This window comes from Pezoporus flaviventris, unplaced genomic scaffold, assembly GCF_033815535.1.
Source record: "Pezoporus flaviventris isolate CSIRO_AGI_PZ_B2104156 unplaced genomic scaffold, CSIRO_AGI_Pfla_v1 ptg000047l, whole genome shotgun sequence".
NCBI lineage: Eukaryota > Metazoa > Chordata > Aves > Psittaciformes > Psittacidae > Pezoporus > Pezoporus flaviventris.
The window spans coordinates 12884916-12904552 of NW_026892595.1; the positions used below are offsets into that span (position 1 = coordinate 12884916).

The 19637-nt window shown below is 39.0% G+C and overlaps 1 protein-coding gene across 1 annotated transcript in view; it reads right to left on the minus strand.

Annotated features, from left to right (window-relative positions):
• LOC133276940 (macrophage mannose receptor 1-like) overlaps positions 1–19637 on the minus strand; it is a 30709-nt gene extending 11072 nt beyond the window's left edge. Inside the window, exons 1-21 of the mRNA XM_061468316.1 lie at positions 19342–19637; positions 17234–17632; positions 16041–16214; positions 14814–14978; positions 14393–14509; positions 13710–13853; positions 12160–12342; positions 11834–11988; positions 10860–10973; positions 10042–10157; positions 9125–9273; positions 8499–8698; positions 7994–8115; positions 7174–7261; positions 6372–6516; positions 5880–5915; positions 5622–5791; positions 5087–5154; positions 3342–3442; positions 2030–2172; positions 683–797 (exon numbers count right to left, since the gene is read on the minus strand). Of these exons, the coding sequence (XP_061324300.1) occupies positions 683–797; positions 2030–2172; positions 3342–3442; positions 5087–5154; positions 5622–5791; positions 5880–5915; positions 6372–6516; positions 7174–7261; positions 7994–8115; positions 8499–8698; positions 9125–9273; positions 10042–10157; positions 10860–10973; positions 11834–11988; positions 12160–12342; positions 13710–13853; positions 14393–14509; positions 14814–14978; positions 16041–16214; positions 17234–17632; positions 19342–19402 (2965 nt within the window). The 5' untranslated portion in view covers positions 19403–19637. The remainder of the gene's footprint in view (positions 1–682; positions 798–2029; positions 2173–3341; positions 3443–5086; positions 5155–5621; positions 5792–5879; positions 5916–6371; positions 6517–7173; positions 7262–7993; positions 8116–8498; positions 8699–9124; positions 9274–10041; positions 10158–10859; positions 10974–11833; positions 11989–12159; positions 12343–13709; positions 13854–14392; positions 14510–14813; positions 14979–16040; positions 16215–17233; positions 17633–19341) is intronic.

Here is a 19637-nt window from a genome sequence, read left to right on the forward strand (position 1 = left end):
ATGCTGTTTCCCGTAGCTCCTGCCTAGACTGACTTTCCACTTGAAGAATGTCCTTTCTTTGCTATAGAAAAAGATATAAACCACAGGTACTGATGGGGTGAGCTAGGAGATGGTCCACATGCAGCCCTCAGGACCTGAGGTATTACATTTTCAGAGCAAACATAAGGCCTCATTAAAATCCTGTAACATGCTGAGCAGCAAGGGCAGGAGGCTGAGGTCCAGCAGAGCAAGGGGAACAGGGGGAAGTGGGGACTCCAGCATTGGAGCTTTCTGCTGCCTGAGGATGTGTCCTCCACTGACACCCACAACATTTGCCTCAGCAGCTAGGTGCATAGCGATTTGGTTGGGATATTACTCCCTTTGTGTGCTATTTTCACAAGCAAACTTTTTGTTAAAAAGAAAAAGACATTTTATTATATGACAAGCCCCTAATATAAAATCATAATATTTGAGTTCTTTTGTATGTCCTATATTAATCCCAAAGCTATGATTTTGAAACTAGTCAAGACACTAAAACCTATGCAAGCAATTTTCCAAAGGTGTAATTTCACTTTAAACATAACTTTACATTAATATGGCATAAATAACAGTATATATTTTAGAAGCTATAACACCTGTTTTAATCTGTTTATCAGGAATTACTTTATGTGTCATCCAGTATCAAAACATTGGTACTTTATACCTTGCATTTCCTTTCTTGATACAGTTGCCAGGTTTCCTCCAAAATCAATACAATTGTTCCGTGCAGCGTGCCACGTCAATGTATCATTTTCATTAAAGCCAAACACTTTGAAACACTGAAAAAGAGAAGTGTGCCAAATCTGTAAATGATCATTATAATATAAATTATATTATATAATATAATATATAATATATATGATATATAATATATAAAATATATAAATTGTCATTATAATTTCTGATGAAAGCTTCTCTGTTTGTAACAAAAATGATAAGCTGGACATATTAAACAAAAAGAGAAGTCAGTTGACTTAACATTAATATCCGACTTGTCTTTAGGTCTTTCATAAAGAGAAGTTCTATAGTAGAAAACTAATATAAAACCCAATATTTTAGCATACAGTTAGAATATGTCAGTCTAATGTTTTAGTAAAACTTATGTTAAAGCTTCTGAGCACACTTCTGAGGTGTGACTTTGTGGGAGGAATACCTAAGAATACCTCAGAAAACAAACAAGTTTAAGATATGTTATTGATGCTGAACATCTCAGCTTCCGTTGCCCTGTTTGACAAACCAAGTTTTGTTCTCACAGGATAATCAATCACAGAAAGAGAACGATTCTGACATTATAAAGAAAACCAAAAATTTACCATTTCTTGTGATATGATTTAACCAAGATGTCATTAGACAGCTTTGCCAGAGTCAAGCAACCAAAATGTGCTAATTAAAGCATGCAACTGAAAAGTTAATCAGGCAATTTGGGGGCAATTAGCTTTTATAGCTTCATTGATGATAATCTATGGATTTTAAATACATACAGGCTCTTATCCTGAACTTTTGTCTTTTGAGAAGGCTAAGAGTGATCTTACATAATAAAATGTGTTGAAGCTTTATTTAAAAACCTTAACAGATTATATTAAAAAAGACTCATAAATTTGCCAAGGGAAGGTGCCTTTGACGATTAAGACGCCAATACATAGTAGGCAAGGGACTAATAAGTGTCCAGGCAACATGTGACAGGCAGACAAGCTCAGTGCAATATATGAGAATATACAACAGCTCCACACAAGTTGTTCAGCCATCCTTGGCAACACAAAACACCAGCAAACATATGACATGAAGTTTTCTTCTGGTACGTCTCATGACCTCCTTAATAACTTCTGTGATCCCAATAGAGGCTATAATTTCTATTTCAGAAATCATACTTTTAGAATCTTCAAATACAATCAGATTTTGTGATGACTGAAAACCCTGGTACAGGGTTTTCACTGATACAGTGAAATCCTCAATCAGATTGTTTTCATTCTGTTATTTTCAAAATACAATATATTGACACTTCATACTGTACCTTGTTGTCAAGGAGGAGCCAGTCTTCTGGACACCCACCCTTCGGTGGTGGTGCAGTGGGAGCAACAGTTGGACGAACAGTAGAATTAAGTCTTTCACAGATGAATAACTCAACGCTGCCACAGTTGAGATCATTCCATGTGCCTGAAAGCAGATTAGAATAAAAGAAAAACAAAATGCAACTGAGACTGGGATAAAAAGTGTACTTTCCTAGTATTTCTCTCCCCCAGAAATAATAAGTAATCTTTAAATATGTTCCTCAGAAATATTCAGGTCTCCAGCAAAATATATCATATGAATATTTTGTCTGAGAACAGAAATATTTCAATATTGCAAACTCATATCATTATGAAAGCTGAGTTTTAGTTCAAAGGCTTAGCTCACCTCTGTAAACATCTATAAGACTTATAGAATCACTCTATCTATATAAGGTACTTGATCTTTGTTACCTTACTTCCTGAGATTCTAACAGTCTTATAGTGTTCTTGGTAATTTTCTCCTAGAGGAGGGTGATGTAAGAGTATAACATTCACATCATCATCCCTATTTTGTGGATCAGGAACTTGGTAATTTTCTCCCTAGAGGAGGGTGATGTAAGAGTATAACATTAACATCATCATCCCTTTTTATGGATCAGAAACGAATGAAAAAATGACATTAATTTCATTAGCTGCAGACAGTTACAAGGTAATTATTTACAGCAGAGCTAATCACATCTTACGTTTAATGGAGATATTTTCATAATTCAGTGAAGTTAAGGACATAATTCATCTTATCTGAAGATCTCCCAAACAGGACATAGCATATGATCCCCGAAGTGTTCATTTCCTTCCATTGACTTCTAATAGAGCCTAAGAAGACTACCTCACCTACAGATTTCGAGGCTAGAAATGCTAAAAAGTAAAAGATATTAACTGCTCCAAAGAAGACTAAGTGCTTGGCCAGTGAAAGCACCATTACTTCCAACTCTCTGTATTAACGGATGTTTGTATTCACTTTAATTAAAATAGTGTATATCATTGTTTAGTAACAAAGACATGCTCAAGTCCTAGATTATTAGGAACTGCACAAATGGTATTAGACAGCTGATGTCCTTGAAAGATAGTCATAAAATGGACAGAGGTTAGAGGAGAAACAATACTGATTCTATCTGCAGATGGTCTGATACTTAACTGATTTGTTCACATTAAAATTTTCTGACAAAGCTAAGAATGAAATTGCAGATATAATCCAATGGGTTAAATACACAGAAATGCACACACAGCCCTCCCAAGCCTGGGCTACACCTGCAGACTGAATGGTACAGCACCCACCTGTCTGGGTATACATGACCACACAGTTTTCATCATTATTTGCAAAATTGGGTTCATTTGGAGCCCAGGCAACATAGTTCACTGGAGATCCATCCATCCACCTGAAAGAAGTAATTTAGGGGAATTTATAATTCTTATTTGAATTTGTTAACTTCTCTTTGTGAAGGACATAGTTGAGATTTGTATTTTAAGTTTCCTATTATCCTAGCTTATGAACATGTTGTTCTCTGGTAAAAGAAAAACAAGACCTTCCACTTTTGAATTAGTAAAAAAATCATTATATCAACTGCCTATTCTGTTGACCTGGACCAGGTCTGAACTAACCATCTCGACTGGTGGTCCTAGCCTTTCTTGGTCTCTGAGCATTGATAGCCTGCAAGAAACACAGCAGTGTGGCACTGGACCTGGCTTTCTGTGGAGCACAGAAACAGAAATCTGAGCCTTGGGTCCAAAAAGCAATACTGGAAGATCTTGTAGGGTAAGAGAGAGCTTTGAACATATGAGGGACCGCTTGGAACCATTTTGTTAAACAAAGAAAATCTTTAATATTATGCAGCTATTGCTTTCAGTTGTGCAAAAATCGTTTCCTAGTTTGGTGATTCACAAATTTATTCTCAAAAAGTAGCCAAGAAAAAGTGAAAAAGCCTCAGTGTGCTGGAAGGAGGAAAGTCAGGTGGGTAATCTGCCAAGACCAAGAGCCACCAGACATCATCAGCTCCAGGGCAATTTAGTGGTTTTCCAGTTTTGGAGACTAAACAGCCATAAGTGTGTTTTTGCAAGTGAACTACAAACAAGGAATTCAGCAGGATGTCTGGCTGCTTCCAGTTGCAAACCTCCCAAGCTAAATAGGAAAAAACAGTACATAATAAACCAGGAGAAATATTATAAAGACAAATAGCAGCACCACCATCCAGCAGGGAGGAGGATGAAACTGGTGAGGAAGCAACGGAGAACTGTACAAACAACAATGGGTTTTGAGCAATGGGTGTTATGTAGAAAGCAGGAGCCTCAGGAGATGAGACTGTCCAGTCTCTGTGGCTTGTGGCCAAGAAAGACATCCAGAGGCAACACAGGAAAGAATGAAACGAAGATGCTGAGACTCATAAGACCCAGCTTCAAATCCCAAGAGTAGTCTCTATAAAAAGAGACAGGGACTGGGAAGGGAAGAAGAGTGCCACAGGAGATATGTGTCTGTAACTCATCTAAGGCTCCAGAGGATATTTACAACGTTCCCAGGATACTTTGTTTCCCAAGACATCTGTAGAAGAATAATGACTCCATGTAGCTTGAAGCTGTCCTGCCCTTGGCTCTGACAGTACAACCATTTGGAAATTACCTTCCAGACAAATGTTCTCCAGTATTGAAATTTCATCTCTAAAAACCACCATGATGACTCTTCCTGCAGGTTTTGAGGGTTCTTTTTCTTTGATATTTGAATGTTCTGTAATGTCAATTTTATCTTCCATCTAACAAAGAAAAGGGGGTGCCCCTGCACTGACTGTGAGTGAACATCTCAGCCTTACAATACAAAAGCAGAGTATAGAACCAAAAGAAGAGAAAATGGATAATGAAAATTTTATGTGAGAAGTGCTTCCCTGAGGACCAAGATCATATATTTAAAACTTTATGCCAAAACATGTCTGTAGACAGGTTGTGGCTGTCATTGAGCTTCAACAGTCTCTTAGAGACATCCATGCCAAATATTCACATCATGAGTCTGGTAAACTTAATTGCTTTTTACTTACCCGAATGTCTTGTCAAGGCTCACACTTAAGCCAATATAAAAACTATTTCCCCAGTCTTTATAGAAAGCCTAAAACAAAAAACAAACAAAACAAACAAACAAAAAAGAACTTTAATGAGCTGTAAGAAAGCAAATTTCAAACAAAATAAGCAAGCTCTCAAAAAAATGCTTTGGTTTCAGCTGTACAGTTGCATAGTATGCAGATGTGGAATTCTGTGCCTGAACAGCAAAATGCAGAATTTTCCTCAAAATTCCAGTATTTAAGGTTTTTTTAAAAGCAGAATGAAATGAAAAAGAAATAGGGCAAGGTTTTTGAAGGCTGCACCCTGAGAGTGTCCTTGAAAAGAAGCTGAGGATTTGTCTACATGTAGCAATTTAGCAAAATAATGATTATGGTAAAGCTCCTAAGCCCGTGAAAGGTGGCACTGATTTCTTTTATGATGGGGAACATATTTTGGTATTTCACAAGTCAGTGAAAAAGGTGCCTCAGTGCAGGACAGAACGGTGCATTTTCCTAAATAAAACACGTTTCTTACATATTTCCAAAGGAAATTCTTTTCACTTTCACCCTCAATGACAGCAAGATCACCAGCATTCTTCTTGCAAAAGTCCCTGGCTTTTTCCATAGGCATTTGTTCCTTGCTGAAGTAGTATTCCTTGTGATTATATATTATCCAGTCATCTTCACCAACAACATATTCATCATCTGCAAGGTAAAACGCCAAGTAGTCTGTCATAGAAATTAACATCATTATATGTTAACTAATTTCTGTTATTGGAACTACAAGACTTACTGAATGTAGAAGCAGGCTCTGGTTTCAGTGGTGCTCCTGCAATTTAAATCAACAACTGAGTATGCATCTTAGACATGTCTCAATGAATTATATTTATACAGGTGTTAGCAATTTAATTCCCAGTAATAAAATTGATCTTACTCAATATGCCTATTTTTGTCACACAGTTTCTCAGAATAGCTGAGAAAAAAGGTGTTACATTCAGCAAAATACCATGTTAGTGCCGATCACAAGTTAAGGATAGAGAAACTATGCCCAAATTTAGGCTTCTGTATCTCACTTCCTTAACCTGCTGCGTATACATCCCAAACTTACATGTGTATCGCATGGATGAAGTCATTGTTTCAAACTGCTTTTACTCAAATTAAAATGCATTAAGTATTTCGTTGCGCTCGATAGCACAGCTGGCTCTAATACATGTAGATAGTGCAATCTGACCTGGAAAGGGTATTCTTATATGCCTTCAAGAGTTGTTTAAGAAAGTTATCTTACCTTTTTTTATTTGACAAACATAGCCTTGCATATGTTCACAAAATAAATCATTCCAATTCATGTAAGTGTAGCCATTAAACACACCACATTTTTCATTTCCATCATAATTGTTTGGTTCTCCGTGTGCCCATTTTTCAAAATTTACCTATAGTGGAAACACAGCCTTGTTACTGTCTCCTGTTAAAGTGAAACAATTGTCTTATATATCATCCTGTTAAAGAAGAATGTACTTCATTTGATCTCGTAGTCTTTCTTGTGCTTTGATGCCAGACCTTGCAACAAGAAGGACATGACCCTTGCGTAGCATGATTTGTCAGTGTATTTATAAGCCCTGTTAGTCAGCCAAGAAGCTGTTGACTTCTTTGTTATCAGGAGACATGAAGTTCTTCTGTCAAGCTTTAGAAAGAAGCATGGAAGTAGCGCTCTCTGATCCCTGGGTTGCTTATTCTGCTCAGATGTTTCAAACTAAGATAATTCATCAGTGCTGTCATAGGGACTTAGGCCCTGCAGACCTCACCTACTTAAGACAGTGAGGGAAACAAAGCCTAGCTTGTGTAGACATACAAACTTATTTTTAACAGGAAATGACAAATGGGAATGTAGAGATTAGTACAACCAGATTTGCTTAGATCAAGAGAAATACTCCATCACCTTTGGTGTTATTTCATTATTCTAAATGTCATACTGTTATCTAAAACTATGAACTATCAAAAGATAAAAACAGGAGAGGTTGAGAGAGCTGTTTGCCAAGACATCCAGTGGAAATTAGACAAAAAGCTGGAAAAATAAATTATTTACTCACTGGGGAGCCATCACTCCATGTAAATCCACTGTCGGAGTCCAAAGCACTTAAACCCATCCAGTAAGATAAGTGAAGATATTCCCTCTTTCTGAATGATTACGAATATAGACAATCAGACAAAGTGCGAAACAGAGAAGGAGGGGGTATATCATTACATTATTCTCATGTTTGACATGTTTTGATGCTTGAAGTATTATTTGAGACATTCATATAAAGTAATCATTTATGTGACAAAAAATGCCCTGGCACTGTATTGCAGTGAAACACAGAGCTTCATGGGAAAGATCACAGGTGTCATGAGTACAGAAATATTAAGTTAAACATAAATATATTTTAAGGTCTTAGCTCCACCAAGTAGCTTAAACATCCAAATTCAGACCTGTCTGTACACATAGGCTTGATGTAAACATTTATATAAGCACATCAATAGGTCAGGTTCAGTCTCCCAGTTTTCCTCCTTAATTAAGGAAGCTAAACAGCACAAACTCTTCCTTTACTCAAGAGCATTTCATCTACTGATCAAATATAAATAAGCTAAAAAGATCAGTTTGAACTCTCTCTTTGAACTAAATGCAGTTGAAACCAGTTTTGATGATCCTTCTTGCATTTTTGTGTTATGTTCAGGCTACTTCAATGCGTAACACCACCTTCCAAGAGGCCTACCAAGAAATCCTTTTGGTTACCTCTTTCTACCCATTTCATTCTGCCACTTCGCAAAGATATACACAATCTTGCAGAGCAGAAAGTGATCATTTCTGCCTTTCAGAAAGGTGATAATTTTTTTCGCTATATTTAAACAATGGACTATGCAGATACTCACAAGCCAGCTATTAGGTTTTGTTCTTCTTCACTGTGGATACAGGCCAGATCTCCTCCAATGGCTCTGCAAAAATCTCTTGCACCAAACCATGTTTGCATTTTCTCCCTTCCTTCCTGAAAAATCTATAGAAAGTGGACCACTAAATACGGTGCTGTATATTACTGAAATTTAGAAACAGAATTCTAGGCTTCTATATTTCTTCTGGTCTTCTGGTCTCTAGTTTTATCACTTACTATTTAATTGTGCAACCGTAAGCTTGCGGTCATCTAACAAATTTGATTATGGCAACTGTGCTTTTCCTTTCATCTCAGACTCCAAACTTCAGTTCAACCTATATACAGCACTTCATAGCACTTCCCAGCCACACTACTTGGTGATGATACTGGAGACATGTTACCACAGACTACCTATCAGGTAGGCAGGGTAAAATCTCCCTTCTATGCATACATGAAATATATTCTCATTTGAAATTACAAACATTTGCATTCAGAAATTAAACACCTACTTTGAAGCAGGAGCTGCTCTGAGGAACGGACTGCCATCCTTCTGGGCATGATGGGAGAGGGGGTGTCGTTGGAGGAGGAGGGGGTGTCACTCCCTCTACCAGCTGCTTGCAGAGAAACATGTTGTTTTCTTCACAGTTCAAAACATCCCATAATCCAGCTGAAGTTCCTGTCATCATGGCCACACAGCCTGGCTCCCTTCCTTCATGAAACAAAATTTTCAAATCTTATTGATAAATGCCTGCGTCTTTTCAAAGCATATGTTACTTACTTAAGAGTAATCTGTCTCCACTGTGTTTGGATGCCAGTTGCTCACAGTTACTCACATGCATTTCAATTATATCATAAAAAGAAACGTTATCATTTTTACATTATAAATACATTATATATTTACACTATACTATGAATCACTTATCAACACTATCAAACAACAAAGAACAAATGATCTCAATAGAGACATGCAGTCCCAGGTGGTCTACTGGAAGGAGTTACCACGACCCCCGATTTAATCCCTTTGGCACAAGCGGAAAGTTGCACTGGTGTTTCTGCCACTTTATGCCAGTAGAGTTTCTAAACTGCTATTTAGCTTTCATTGGACCCCCAAAGCGGAAAGTTGGTGGCCACGTACCAGGCATTCCTGCGTTCCAGTGTGTGAAGGTGACCACATCCCCACTAGCCCACTTGAACGTCCCCTGCTCCTCTGTGTCTGAGAAACCAATCCAGAAATACTTTGCTGGATTTAATCCAATTACAGAAGTCAGAAAAGCTTGTTCGTACCTGTGAAGAATAAGTACCAATCGAATGTATCACATTTTATCATAATTTGTTCATTTCTCCAAACCGTTCATTGTAGCAAATCTGATAAAGTTACGGTGACTTGTTAATATGTGGGGAAAGATCAGTATGGAATGAGACATTCTAATTGTCATGTAATCATAATATATTTTTTTTAATTTATATTTCAAGGTCATGTAAATTGATTTTTATTTTCTATTTTGGTAATGTGAATCATGTTTAGAATTTAGAGTGATTCTATTTTCATTTTGTAATGCACAACGAACATAAGCGAAACAGTACTAGTAATAATGTACATAATATTATTCATTCTGCATGAATAAGTGCTAGTGTTTTACTGAGCTTTATGATAACATCTAGATGTTTAAATTCTTCTAAAAAAGGGTGTGTCTCTAGATTTTCCTATTGCAGAGAAAAGGCTGAAAAGCTCATATTCTGAAGAAATAAATAGTTGCATGTTTATTTTTTTTTTTAGTTCAATCAGTTTTAAACAATCTGGCAATCTGGGTTTGTTGATTAAAAAACCCAGAGTCACCAACAGCTTAGGCAGGTAATAGCAATGGCTTGAATGCGTATATTGATGACATAAAAGACCCTGATGTATTTCGTAATGCTTCTTCAGTTCCAACATAAATTTCCGGCAAGGGGGCGGTACCACACCAGACACTGAACAACTGCAAAGAAGAGATTTCTGTTTGGTCCTTCCAGCCTCGTTGCACCTAGGAAAGGACAAGAATTATGTTTCCATACCTGTCTCTCACAGTAACCAGGTAACCTTTGTTTTCTTCACATATTTGTTTTGCTTCTGAAAATGTTGCTGGCAACTGACCCACGGAGTAACAGTAGAAGCCGTGCTTCATCCAGCCCTGCCAGTGTCAACAGCAGAGATGCACAAGAGCGACTGTCAGATGGCACACCACAGTACACTTCCAAAAGCCACATTAATACCACAACTCAGGTCAAAATTAACATCAGAAGCCATGAGAAGAAACAGAGGATAATCAAACACAGCTTTTGTCTCCACAACTTTGTGTCTTGCCCCTTGATAAAGGACACACAAGGGGTCTCTGTGAGCAGTGAAACATGGTTATGACTTGGAGCTGACAAGCACGGTCACAGCCACTTTGCAGCCTCTTGAGTAGCCTGCTTTGCCTTCTCATCGTGCAAGTGTAGCTGTTGCTGGAGGTTACAAACAATCTGCAACAAAAGTCAGCCCACATATTCCTGCCCCCTGTGGCGGATTGGTTGAACCAAAGAATGCAGCATGCAACCCAAGACCAGTGGGATATAGCATGAAAAAATACTGACATGAACTGCAGAGAGAGGCTTTTATGGATGAAGTGACCACTTCTGCACTAGGAGAGAGCTGAGGGGAGTTCTCATATAAGGGAATAGAAAAAAAAAATCAATCTACTTTTTTATTAAATGAAGACAAATTTTCCCCATTGATCTAATCAGCAGTTTTCTAGGGCTCCACCAGGAACAGTCAAAATAATTGACTTAATGGTAACATCATGGGAGTGAAAGTAAGAAGAAACAACCTTTCACTGCTTTGGTTTTATACTTACTTTCTGGCAACCTGGGTAAGTAACCTCATCTTCTCCAGCTTGTTCTGCCAAAGGTTTTCTTTTACAGACATAGCCGAGTTTCTTTTCACAAGCACTGTCAGCCCAGGATCCATCCTGAGCATGGTAAGAAGAAAACACAAAGAAAAGTGAAATCTAGAGACATACAGATCCAACAAAAATAATCACCATCCTCAGAATGAACCCCTCTCTCTTTGACTGGCTGAGGCCATTTCAGCTCTCTTCCTTGCCTTTGCCTTCTCCAAAACTCCAAAACAAGAAACACAATAAAGACAGCAAGGGCCACGTTTTCTCAGAGGTGTGAGAAGGAGGGTTACATGCATTAAAGATTCAGTGGCCTACGTGAACAGGAGGGAAACATGCTGTTCCACTTTATTCTCACCATCATGCTATTTATTATGTTCATATAACCAGATGATAATAGAAAGGAAATGCTGGCTCAACTAAGCATAAAATACATAAAATGCATTGCTTGAGTTTTTTTCCATAGTATCATATGTCATTTTATGCTGACCACAAAGCAAGATAAATTTTTTTTTGTACCTAATATTTTGTGCCTCCAGTAACATGAGACTCCAAAGTAGCCCTAATAAACCTATATTTTAGGTGTCTTAGGGGAAACAAGGAAGTCCTTGCTCCAAGAATCATACTATGCAGCTATGATCAGCCATGTTGAATGTGGATGATGAGTTACTTCCCCCAGTTTCAGATGGGAGATTTACTGTAGAGCAGACTGAGTCTCAAAGCAGCACACTGCTTCTGGTGCTTCATCATACAACTTCCCCCACCTGGTCTTCAGTCTCTCTCCATCCTAAAATATCCTGAATTAAGTCAAGTTCATAAAAAGCTTCCAAACCCCTGTCCTTTTTACCTTTTATCCAATTTTTTTGTCATGTTTTCCTTTGAGAGGGCACAAAGGAGAGAAGAAAGCATGAAAATGGGAGAGGGATTTTTACCTCTCCCTTCATAACGATGCAGTCTGCCTCATTCAGTGTGTGGGTCGGCTCTCCATGATGCCATTTGGTATAAGTCACAGGTGTCCCATCACTCCATTCAAAATACATTTGAACCCTGAGGTCATTTAGACCAATCCACAGCTCATCCTCCGGCTCTGGGAACACAAGGGTAATTGTAGGTATGGGCAGATCTTAAAATGGAGCAATCACATCTCATGCCCACTTTTGACCAAGGATATTTTAAAAAATACAACAAACATCTAAGATCATGGTTACGATGATCAAATGAATAATAGTAACAGTGTAATTTCAGATAAAATACTTACTGTACCCAAGCTGAGACACTGTAAAACTGTACTCTTCAATGTTATGAATACTCGCCAGCTCTCCGTCTTCTTTTCTACAGGAAGACTGGGCTTCTTTCCATATTTTGGGTGCTCTGTAAATTCTATAGCAATGACCTGCATAGGCCACCCAGTCTCTGGGGCACTTAAAAGGCTTTAAGTCACCTAAAAAGATTATTTCAAACAATTCATGAGCAGTCCTATTAAGTGTTTTCTTTTAATCCAAAAGAAAATCACTTGTACTGACTTGAATTTGAAATATTGGAGCACATACTGGCAGAGGAGAGAAGCAAAAGTCTGAGAATCACAAAGAACACAAACCAGATTTTTCCACCCCAATTGTGCTGGAAGCTAACAAAAAACACTTTTCCAGGATTAAATAAATGCTAAATAATTTGGCATGCAGACTTTCAGGACACAACTCCCTATTAAATCCCCCTCTTTGTGGCTCTGGGTACAGCCATGTTTTACAGAAGAGGGGGTCTTTTCCTACATAGGGAATTTATCTTACTGAATTTGGGAGATTTTGCATATTACTTTCTGGAAACACCAGGTGCTCAGGAGACAGTTGGAGCTCCTGCACAGCCCAAACCATATATCAGAGGCCCCAGACGTGTTTATGTTTTACTAGACATGTCAGAAATCCCAGCTGCACAGAAATGCCTCACGCTTCATTCAGAGGCTATTTCTTGGTGTGAAATTAGAGTGGCCAGCCAGGTTCCACAGCTTTGAAGGTTCACATGATCTGCACCTACATAGTAATCTGAAGAGTGCAGCATGTGCACCCAATGTTGGCATGTGATCAACTACATTGTTCAGTGCTCCCTGGACACAGTTTTGACTGGCACGAACTTGCATTGCCCTGAACAGCATCCAGGCATGGTCTGGAGGTTACCAGGGGTCAGAAACCATTCTCAGTGAGCCCTCTGGATGCAGCCAGAATGTACAGAACACCAGCTACGATGTGCCATTCATACCCTGAGCCAGAGAATAATCTTATATATTAGCATACATGCAGTTCAGTTACTGTAGAGTTAGTTACAGGCTAGGAATTCCCAGGTGAAGTAATTGCACACCTTTCTTCACACAGATAAGACCTAGTCTGCCTCAGGTGGAGAGGGAACTCAACTGGGAAAAGGTGCCAGCCCCATATTCTGAATATTGCCTTTCAGAACATTAAAAAAAAAGGGTCAGAGAGAGCAGGGGGAGTGTGAACTCTGGCTCACATCTTTTAGCAGGACACATCATTACTGTATTTTTCAGAGTACATGATATTCATTAGTATCTTCTGGTCTGGACAACATGACTAAATATATAACACTGCTTCCTTTAGTTCCCTTGGATCCCTTCAAAATGATGAACAATATCTAGATATCATCTTCAAAATAAGAAAATTAAAGTCTTCTCAGTGTTTGACCCAGGTCAACAAGTGTAATCCTTTTGTTTTAACAATATATTGTCACTGTATATATGGCATCTCCCCAGTATTTCCCACTGACTACAAAAATAGCCTTGTTTTTCAATAAACATACCTGAGGTAATAGTGGAGGAATCCAAGGAGGAGTTTCTCTTTTGGCAGATATATCCCAGTTTCCGCTCACACACCTGGTTTTCCCATTTGCCGTTCCTGCCTTGGAAGGCCCCACATATTTTTCCAGATTCCACAGCGGGATTTCCTTTAGGAAAGAGGCAAAGAATCCCTCTGTTAACACTGAAAATTTTCTCCTTATCACAGGAGGGAGCACACAAGTCTTTTGCAGTTGCAAAGCCTCTACTGAATTATTCTTTAGAGTGATAATTCACTAGATAGGTGACAAAGGAACACCAATGGGATGTCTGAGAGGGTTGGCATTTAAAACATGAGACTGGCCACTCTTCTCCCATGCACTGGTCAAGAAGAAATTCAGTGTATTTGAAGCATGGCAGCAGACAGAAAGAGTTTTATAAAAGTTCATCTAAGGCACAATTACTTATGGGGTGATAGTATAGCAAACAACTCAGCATCTTTTACAGCGGAACACGGGACATGGAATGTGCTTTTTAGGTCCACAGGAGTGCTCAACCTTCGGATTTCCTTGTAGTCACAGCAACTATTATGAAAATACGTAATATGGCAACATGCGAGACGGTGAATTGTATCTTAAGGAAATAATATGGGGAAGAGAAGAGAATTTTAACCCAGACACTGATCATCTTTTCAGGAAAGTGCACTTACCTGGAGCCCAGTTTAGGTATCTGAAAGGACTGCCCCCAGTCCATTGCCAGCCACTGTCAAGTGCACTGAAAAGACCAGTCCAGAGCTTTGCATTGACACTCAGGTCACTAGTGAGCCCTAAATGGCCAGAAGAAACAAACAGTAAAGTTATTAAATGCCTCTGATTTTACAAGTTATTCGCTAAAACTTAGAGCATGGAAAACCAAAATGTGCCATTGTAGATATCTTTTTTCTTTAATATAGGTTACATTTTTCCACTATTTTAATCCATTTTTTTTTGTGAGAAAGGGACAAACTTTTTTAAGGCCTGTTTTCACAAGGTAAATGTAAGTATCCATGTTAAGGCTCTTGGAGATGATTTACATTTTAAACATATGCATTAACTTGCTTGTTTGATGATGTTCTGGGTTTTTTACTTTACCTAATAAATACATTTCTTCACGAACGTCTGTGATACTTAATAATTCTGCATTCTGCTGCTGGCAGCTTTTTCTTGCTTGGTACCATGTCAAAAGTGACTCTGAGTTTATCTGATAGTGAGTTCCTGTCACAGGATTTGTTTTCCAAAGGTTGTTGTGGATGGTGTCTATAAAACATGATAACAGCTGTTTGACAAAGACAATCATACTTGCCAACTCCGAAAATAAAACCTTCATTGCAGACTAAAACTACATAACTTTATAGTTTGCTAAACTTTTACATATAGTTTGCCCCACTTAAATATACTTTGTTCAATATTAATAATACATTAATCACATAAGGAATTCTTCCTCCTTACAAACCTAATTTTTCTTCATTAACACTGTTCTTTATGTTATCTATTTGTCTCACAGTTCAGTCCACATTAACCCACTCACTGATATATTCTACCTGTACACATGCCTTTCTTTACTCATGCAGAAAATCTCCAAACCCATTTCTGACCTTAGGACCCCTCTTATGCTCTTCAAAACTTCTCAACATGACAGAAATGATCACTTCCAATCAGATGTAAAGTGAGGGTGAGGGCTAAGGAAGTTGTGCTGGGAATATTGGAAGGTTCTGTTGGATGTAGGCATAAGGAGCACTGGAGCACTGGAAGCAGGTAAAGGCCACTGCCCATATCCTGCACCCTTCCATTCACTTCAGCCTTCCTGTTTTCCATCCTACAATACACCACTGTCTCCTGCTTCCCTGTATCTCACCTTCCCCATCCGTTGCACTCCTTCTGACTTTCATTTGCTCATGCTTCTCCCTAGTCCTAGCACTTTCTCTTCCTTTTTCCATCAGTTCCAGTCACCACCCTCAGAATATTCCCTATATGCACCAGTCTCAGAAACACTATAGGACCACTCCTCATCTCTGCTGGAGAAACAGTAAGAGTGAAGAGCAGATACCTCATTTTGCTATTGTGTAACTCACCAGTGAAAGAGGCTAGTAGAATCTAGCTCACTGCCCAGTGCTAATCATAGAATCATGGAATAGTTAGGGTTGGAAAGGAGCTTAAGATCATCAAGTTCCAACCCTCCTGCCATGGCCAGGGACACCTCACACAGGGACATGTCACCCAAGGCTATGTTCAGATTCCACATCCCAAGGAGATTTTGGCTGTGAGAGAGGATGAAAACTTTGCTTAATGACTTTCCTGAAATCTTTATAAATAAATTACCTTTTAGTGGACAGTTTCCAAACAAATGGTCTTTATCAAAGTCTGAAGAAGTTGCACACCAGAGAGAGCCTGCATCGTCACTCCGGGGGATACACTCAGTGTACCATTTACCATGGAGCTTAAAAGGGAACACGCAAGGTGCGCCAAAGGCATTTCCCCCCAGTGTATAGATATCTACAGAGAGAACAATAGATCAGTAGTAGTCAGTTGGTGTCAGACATACAGCACAGTGTCTGCTCATAGGCAGCTCTCCATGGACACACCTGAGTAGTACAAGAGCTCAGCTTATGAGTAATTCATTACCACAAAGACTTCCCAGGCTGCTGTGCTAATGAGGTGTGATTATGGAAAGATACTCAGAATTAAGACTCTCAAACAACTCTTAATTTGCCCTTAGACCAACTTCTATCTAACTTTTATTTTTCATTGCTATCTGGACTACAGTGTCAGAGGTGCTCTAGACTCAGCTTCTCCCATTGCATACATACTTCTGTCCTTGGATGATATTTAGGTTCGTTTTGTATTTTTTTTTCCCTGTATGGTTGAAGAGGCTTGAAAGGAGATATTTTTATTATTCATCATGACAGGAAGCTATATCTTAAATTTGTAAGTGTCCTTGCTGGGGAGTAAACTCTCCCATCTCTATGTAGTGTAATTTCCTGCTATCTAACAAAGTCATGACAAACTTCATTCCAGCTGGAACCATTGTGGGTCACAGTCAGATTTTCAACCCTTGTTACTTAACTTCACACCCTACCAGTGTCACAGCAGAAAAGAGGTTGAACACTCGGGCCACTCTAAACACCCCCAGAGGGATAATAATGCATGAAAAGGAAATCCAAGTAACAGAAAAAATAAATATTTAAGTATAAGACAAATCAATCAGACATGTTTTGAAATAGTCATAGGTTTTCTCCTGCTTTTGCTGTACAAATAGATTTCCCATTCTCCATTACGATTATATTATAGGCCTTCATCATTTTATTCTATCACTTGGAAGAATTGCACTTTCCAAATTATGCAGAAATAAATACAGTCGTATTTGCCTGCTTTTCTACAACCTATTCGTAGTTAGCTCTGCTGCTGGTGTCACTGTAAGAAAAGGATTGCTGCATGGCAAGCAGGAGGTGGAATGCTTTGCAAATAGGGGCAGTCAAGTTAACTAGAAATAGAGATTAATTTTCAGTACTCACCCTCGTAGCGCTGAGAGCACATGCTGTCTGCAGTTGCATAGATTTTCCACATGCTCCCTTTGCCTAATGCTTTGGACAACCTAATTTTCTTCCCTTTCCCTTTGCCATAGTTGAAAAATAAATCCTTGCCATAGGTTGCAAGCATCTCATTTCTACATTCCCACCACTGGAGCTCATTCGTCCTGTTGCAGGATTCCAACGTGATGGCAGCCTCTTCATCCTTGGAGAGCACTCCTAGGCACAGCTTGAGCCCCACACTCAGCAGCTGCTTGGCAGAGATCCACCTGAACTGTTGAAACTCATTGTGCTCATCACAAGTAGTAGTTATGACCGAGCTAGAGTTTTGAGCTTGGGCACAGAGCTTGCTATCTTCATTATAGAATGAAAATATCCCACTATCTATAAAATAAAATGAGAAAGCAAACATCTGAAGAAAGATTTTTTAGATCAGTTACTTGCTATTTGACAGTCTGCTACAACAAAAGAATTGATATATAAAGTCCACAGAGAAAGAAATCAACGTTAATCAATCAGTATGAAGGATATTCATCAATATATTCTTAAGATGCAAGCAAAGCAGAAGCTGAAAATACATTTCTTTCAATAGAAATCACTCTTCCTCACTCTTCTTCACATCCCTCCTTAAAGCACAATGTTCTCAAAACACCATTCAAAAACGGCTTTTATTAAATTTAATGAGTTCTTCCACCACCCCACAGCCCATTAAACAGGCTTTAATTCTGCAAGTAAAAAGACTTTTTTTTCTTGAGCTATTAAAAATCATTTACATACTTCAAAATTCACCCCAGAATATTCAGTCCAGAACGACTTTGTGGTCTTCAGCTCAACAAGCAAGGGGTGTATTCTTCGGGTTTGGTTAATTACTTTTGAAATTCTTGGCAACTGTGCAAAAAGTTGTTTCTTCACAAAGTTCAACTTGCGAGTTTCTCAGGAGGGAAGCTACAACTTGCAGCATCATCAGTTCAGTTCTGAGCACAGTTAAGCTAAGTACCCCAAGTGCCATTAATAGCTACATTTGTAAATAGAAATGCGAGACACTGCACAACAGCATTTTGTTTCTTAGGAGCAGCTTCAGAAAAGGGACATAACTTCAGCCTGCTCTGAACCCTGACCATTTTTGCAGCTCACCTTAGCAATATCTAAAAGTGAAAGGAACATCATCCAACTCTCTCCACTGTGCCATTGAGCTTTACTGACACCCAAGATTCCTTGTGAAGGATAGAATGGGCTTTCATACCACCACCACCACCACCCCCCCCCTTATGCCCAAGCTGCCAGGAGCAGTTGAACAGCCTTAGTGAGTTTGTCTGAGAGGCTGCAGACCTGAACAAGGCAGATGGCATTTGCCCTGGCACAGCTGTCCTGCTGCAGTGGTTCTTTGGTTCTTGACAAGGTTAGCAGAGGACGGGTTAGAGCCAGCTTGGTCTGACCCAAAAATATGCAAAGAAATTCTCCTGTAGTAGATTAGATCAGTGTTGGCAAGTCCCTGCTGCTACTCAGGCGATAGCACTGGACTCCCCCATTTCTCTAGCTGGGAGCTTCCTAAGGGAAAGAGCTGCAGACACACCATCATTTGTTTTCCTCTCAGCCACAGAGTATCTGAAATATAACAGACTGAAGCTTTTAAGGTCCATCCTAAAGCCATCAGCATGGAAAAATTGGATTCTACTACACAACAATCAGTATGCCATAGTCTATATGAATGAAGAAACTCAAAGCACACATCAGCCAGCGTTTCTGTGCATGCTGAGGATGCTCCCCTGCACTTCTGAGCTCTTCTAACCCCCAGAGGAGTAATTCCAGATCAGCTTTTGTCTGCATTCAGCTGGCTGACTTTCAGGGACCAGTACTGTCTAGATTATGCTTACATCTCTTGGCATATTTCTTTCATTTGTGCGCTACCTTCAAAGCTGTTTTAAGGAAGCAGAATGACAATATAGATACCACCAAATTTAAGAGTTGAATAAAACTGTTTCAAATTACATGCTGTAACTAGATCTAAATTCACTGTTCACCAAGCAGGGACATCAGGGAAGCATGAGAAAAAACTTGCAAACCTTCATATTCAGCAGAGGACAAACACTTACCGGATATTTGAAGAGCTGTACTAGAGGAAAAGAGAAATGTCAGGAGCAGGTAGACAGCCATGGCCAAACGTTTGACTCCCTTCTCCCCTTCCCGTCAAACTGATGCTAAGACCAACTCTGTGCCTCGCAAGAAAACCCTCATGCAGTGAATCACCCTTTCTTGTTTTTAAGACCCAACAGATGCAGGGAAGTTCTGAGCTGCAAATAAGGAAATAAGGAACTGTATCATGTCACATGAGTAATTTTGAAATAATACATCGATGAATAAACTTTGCTTTCTAAGTTAGTTTTTCTAT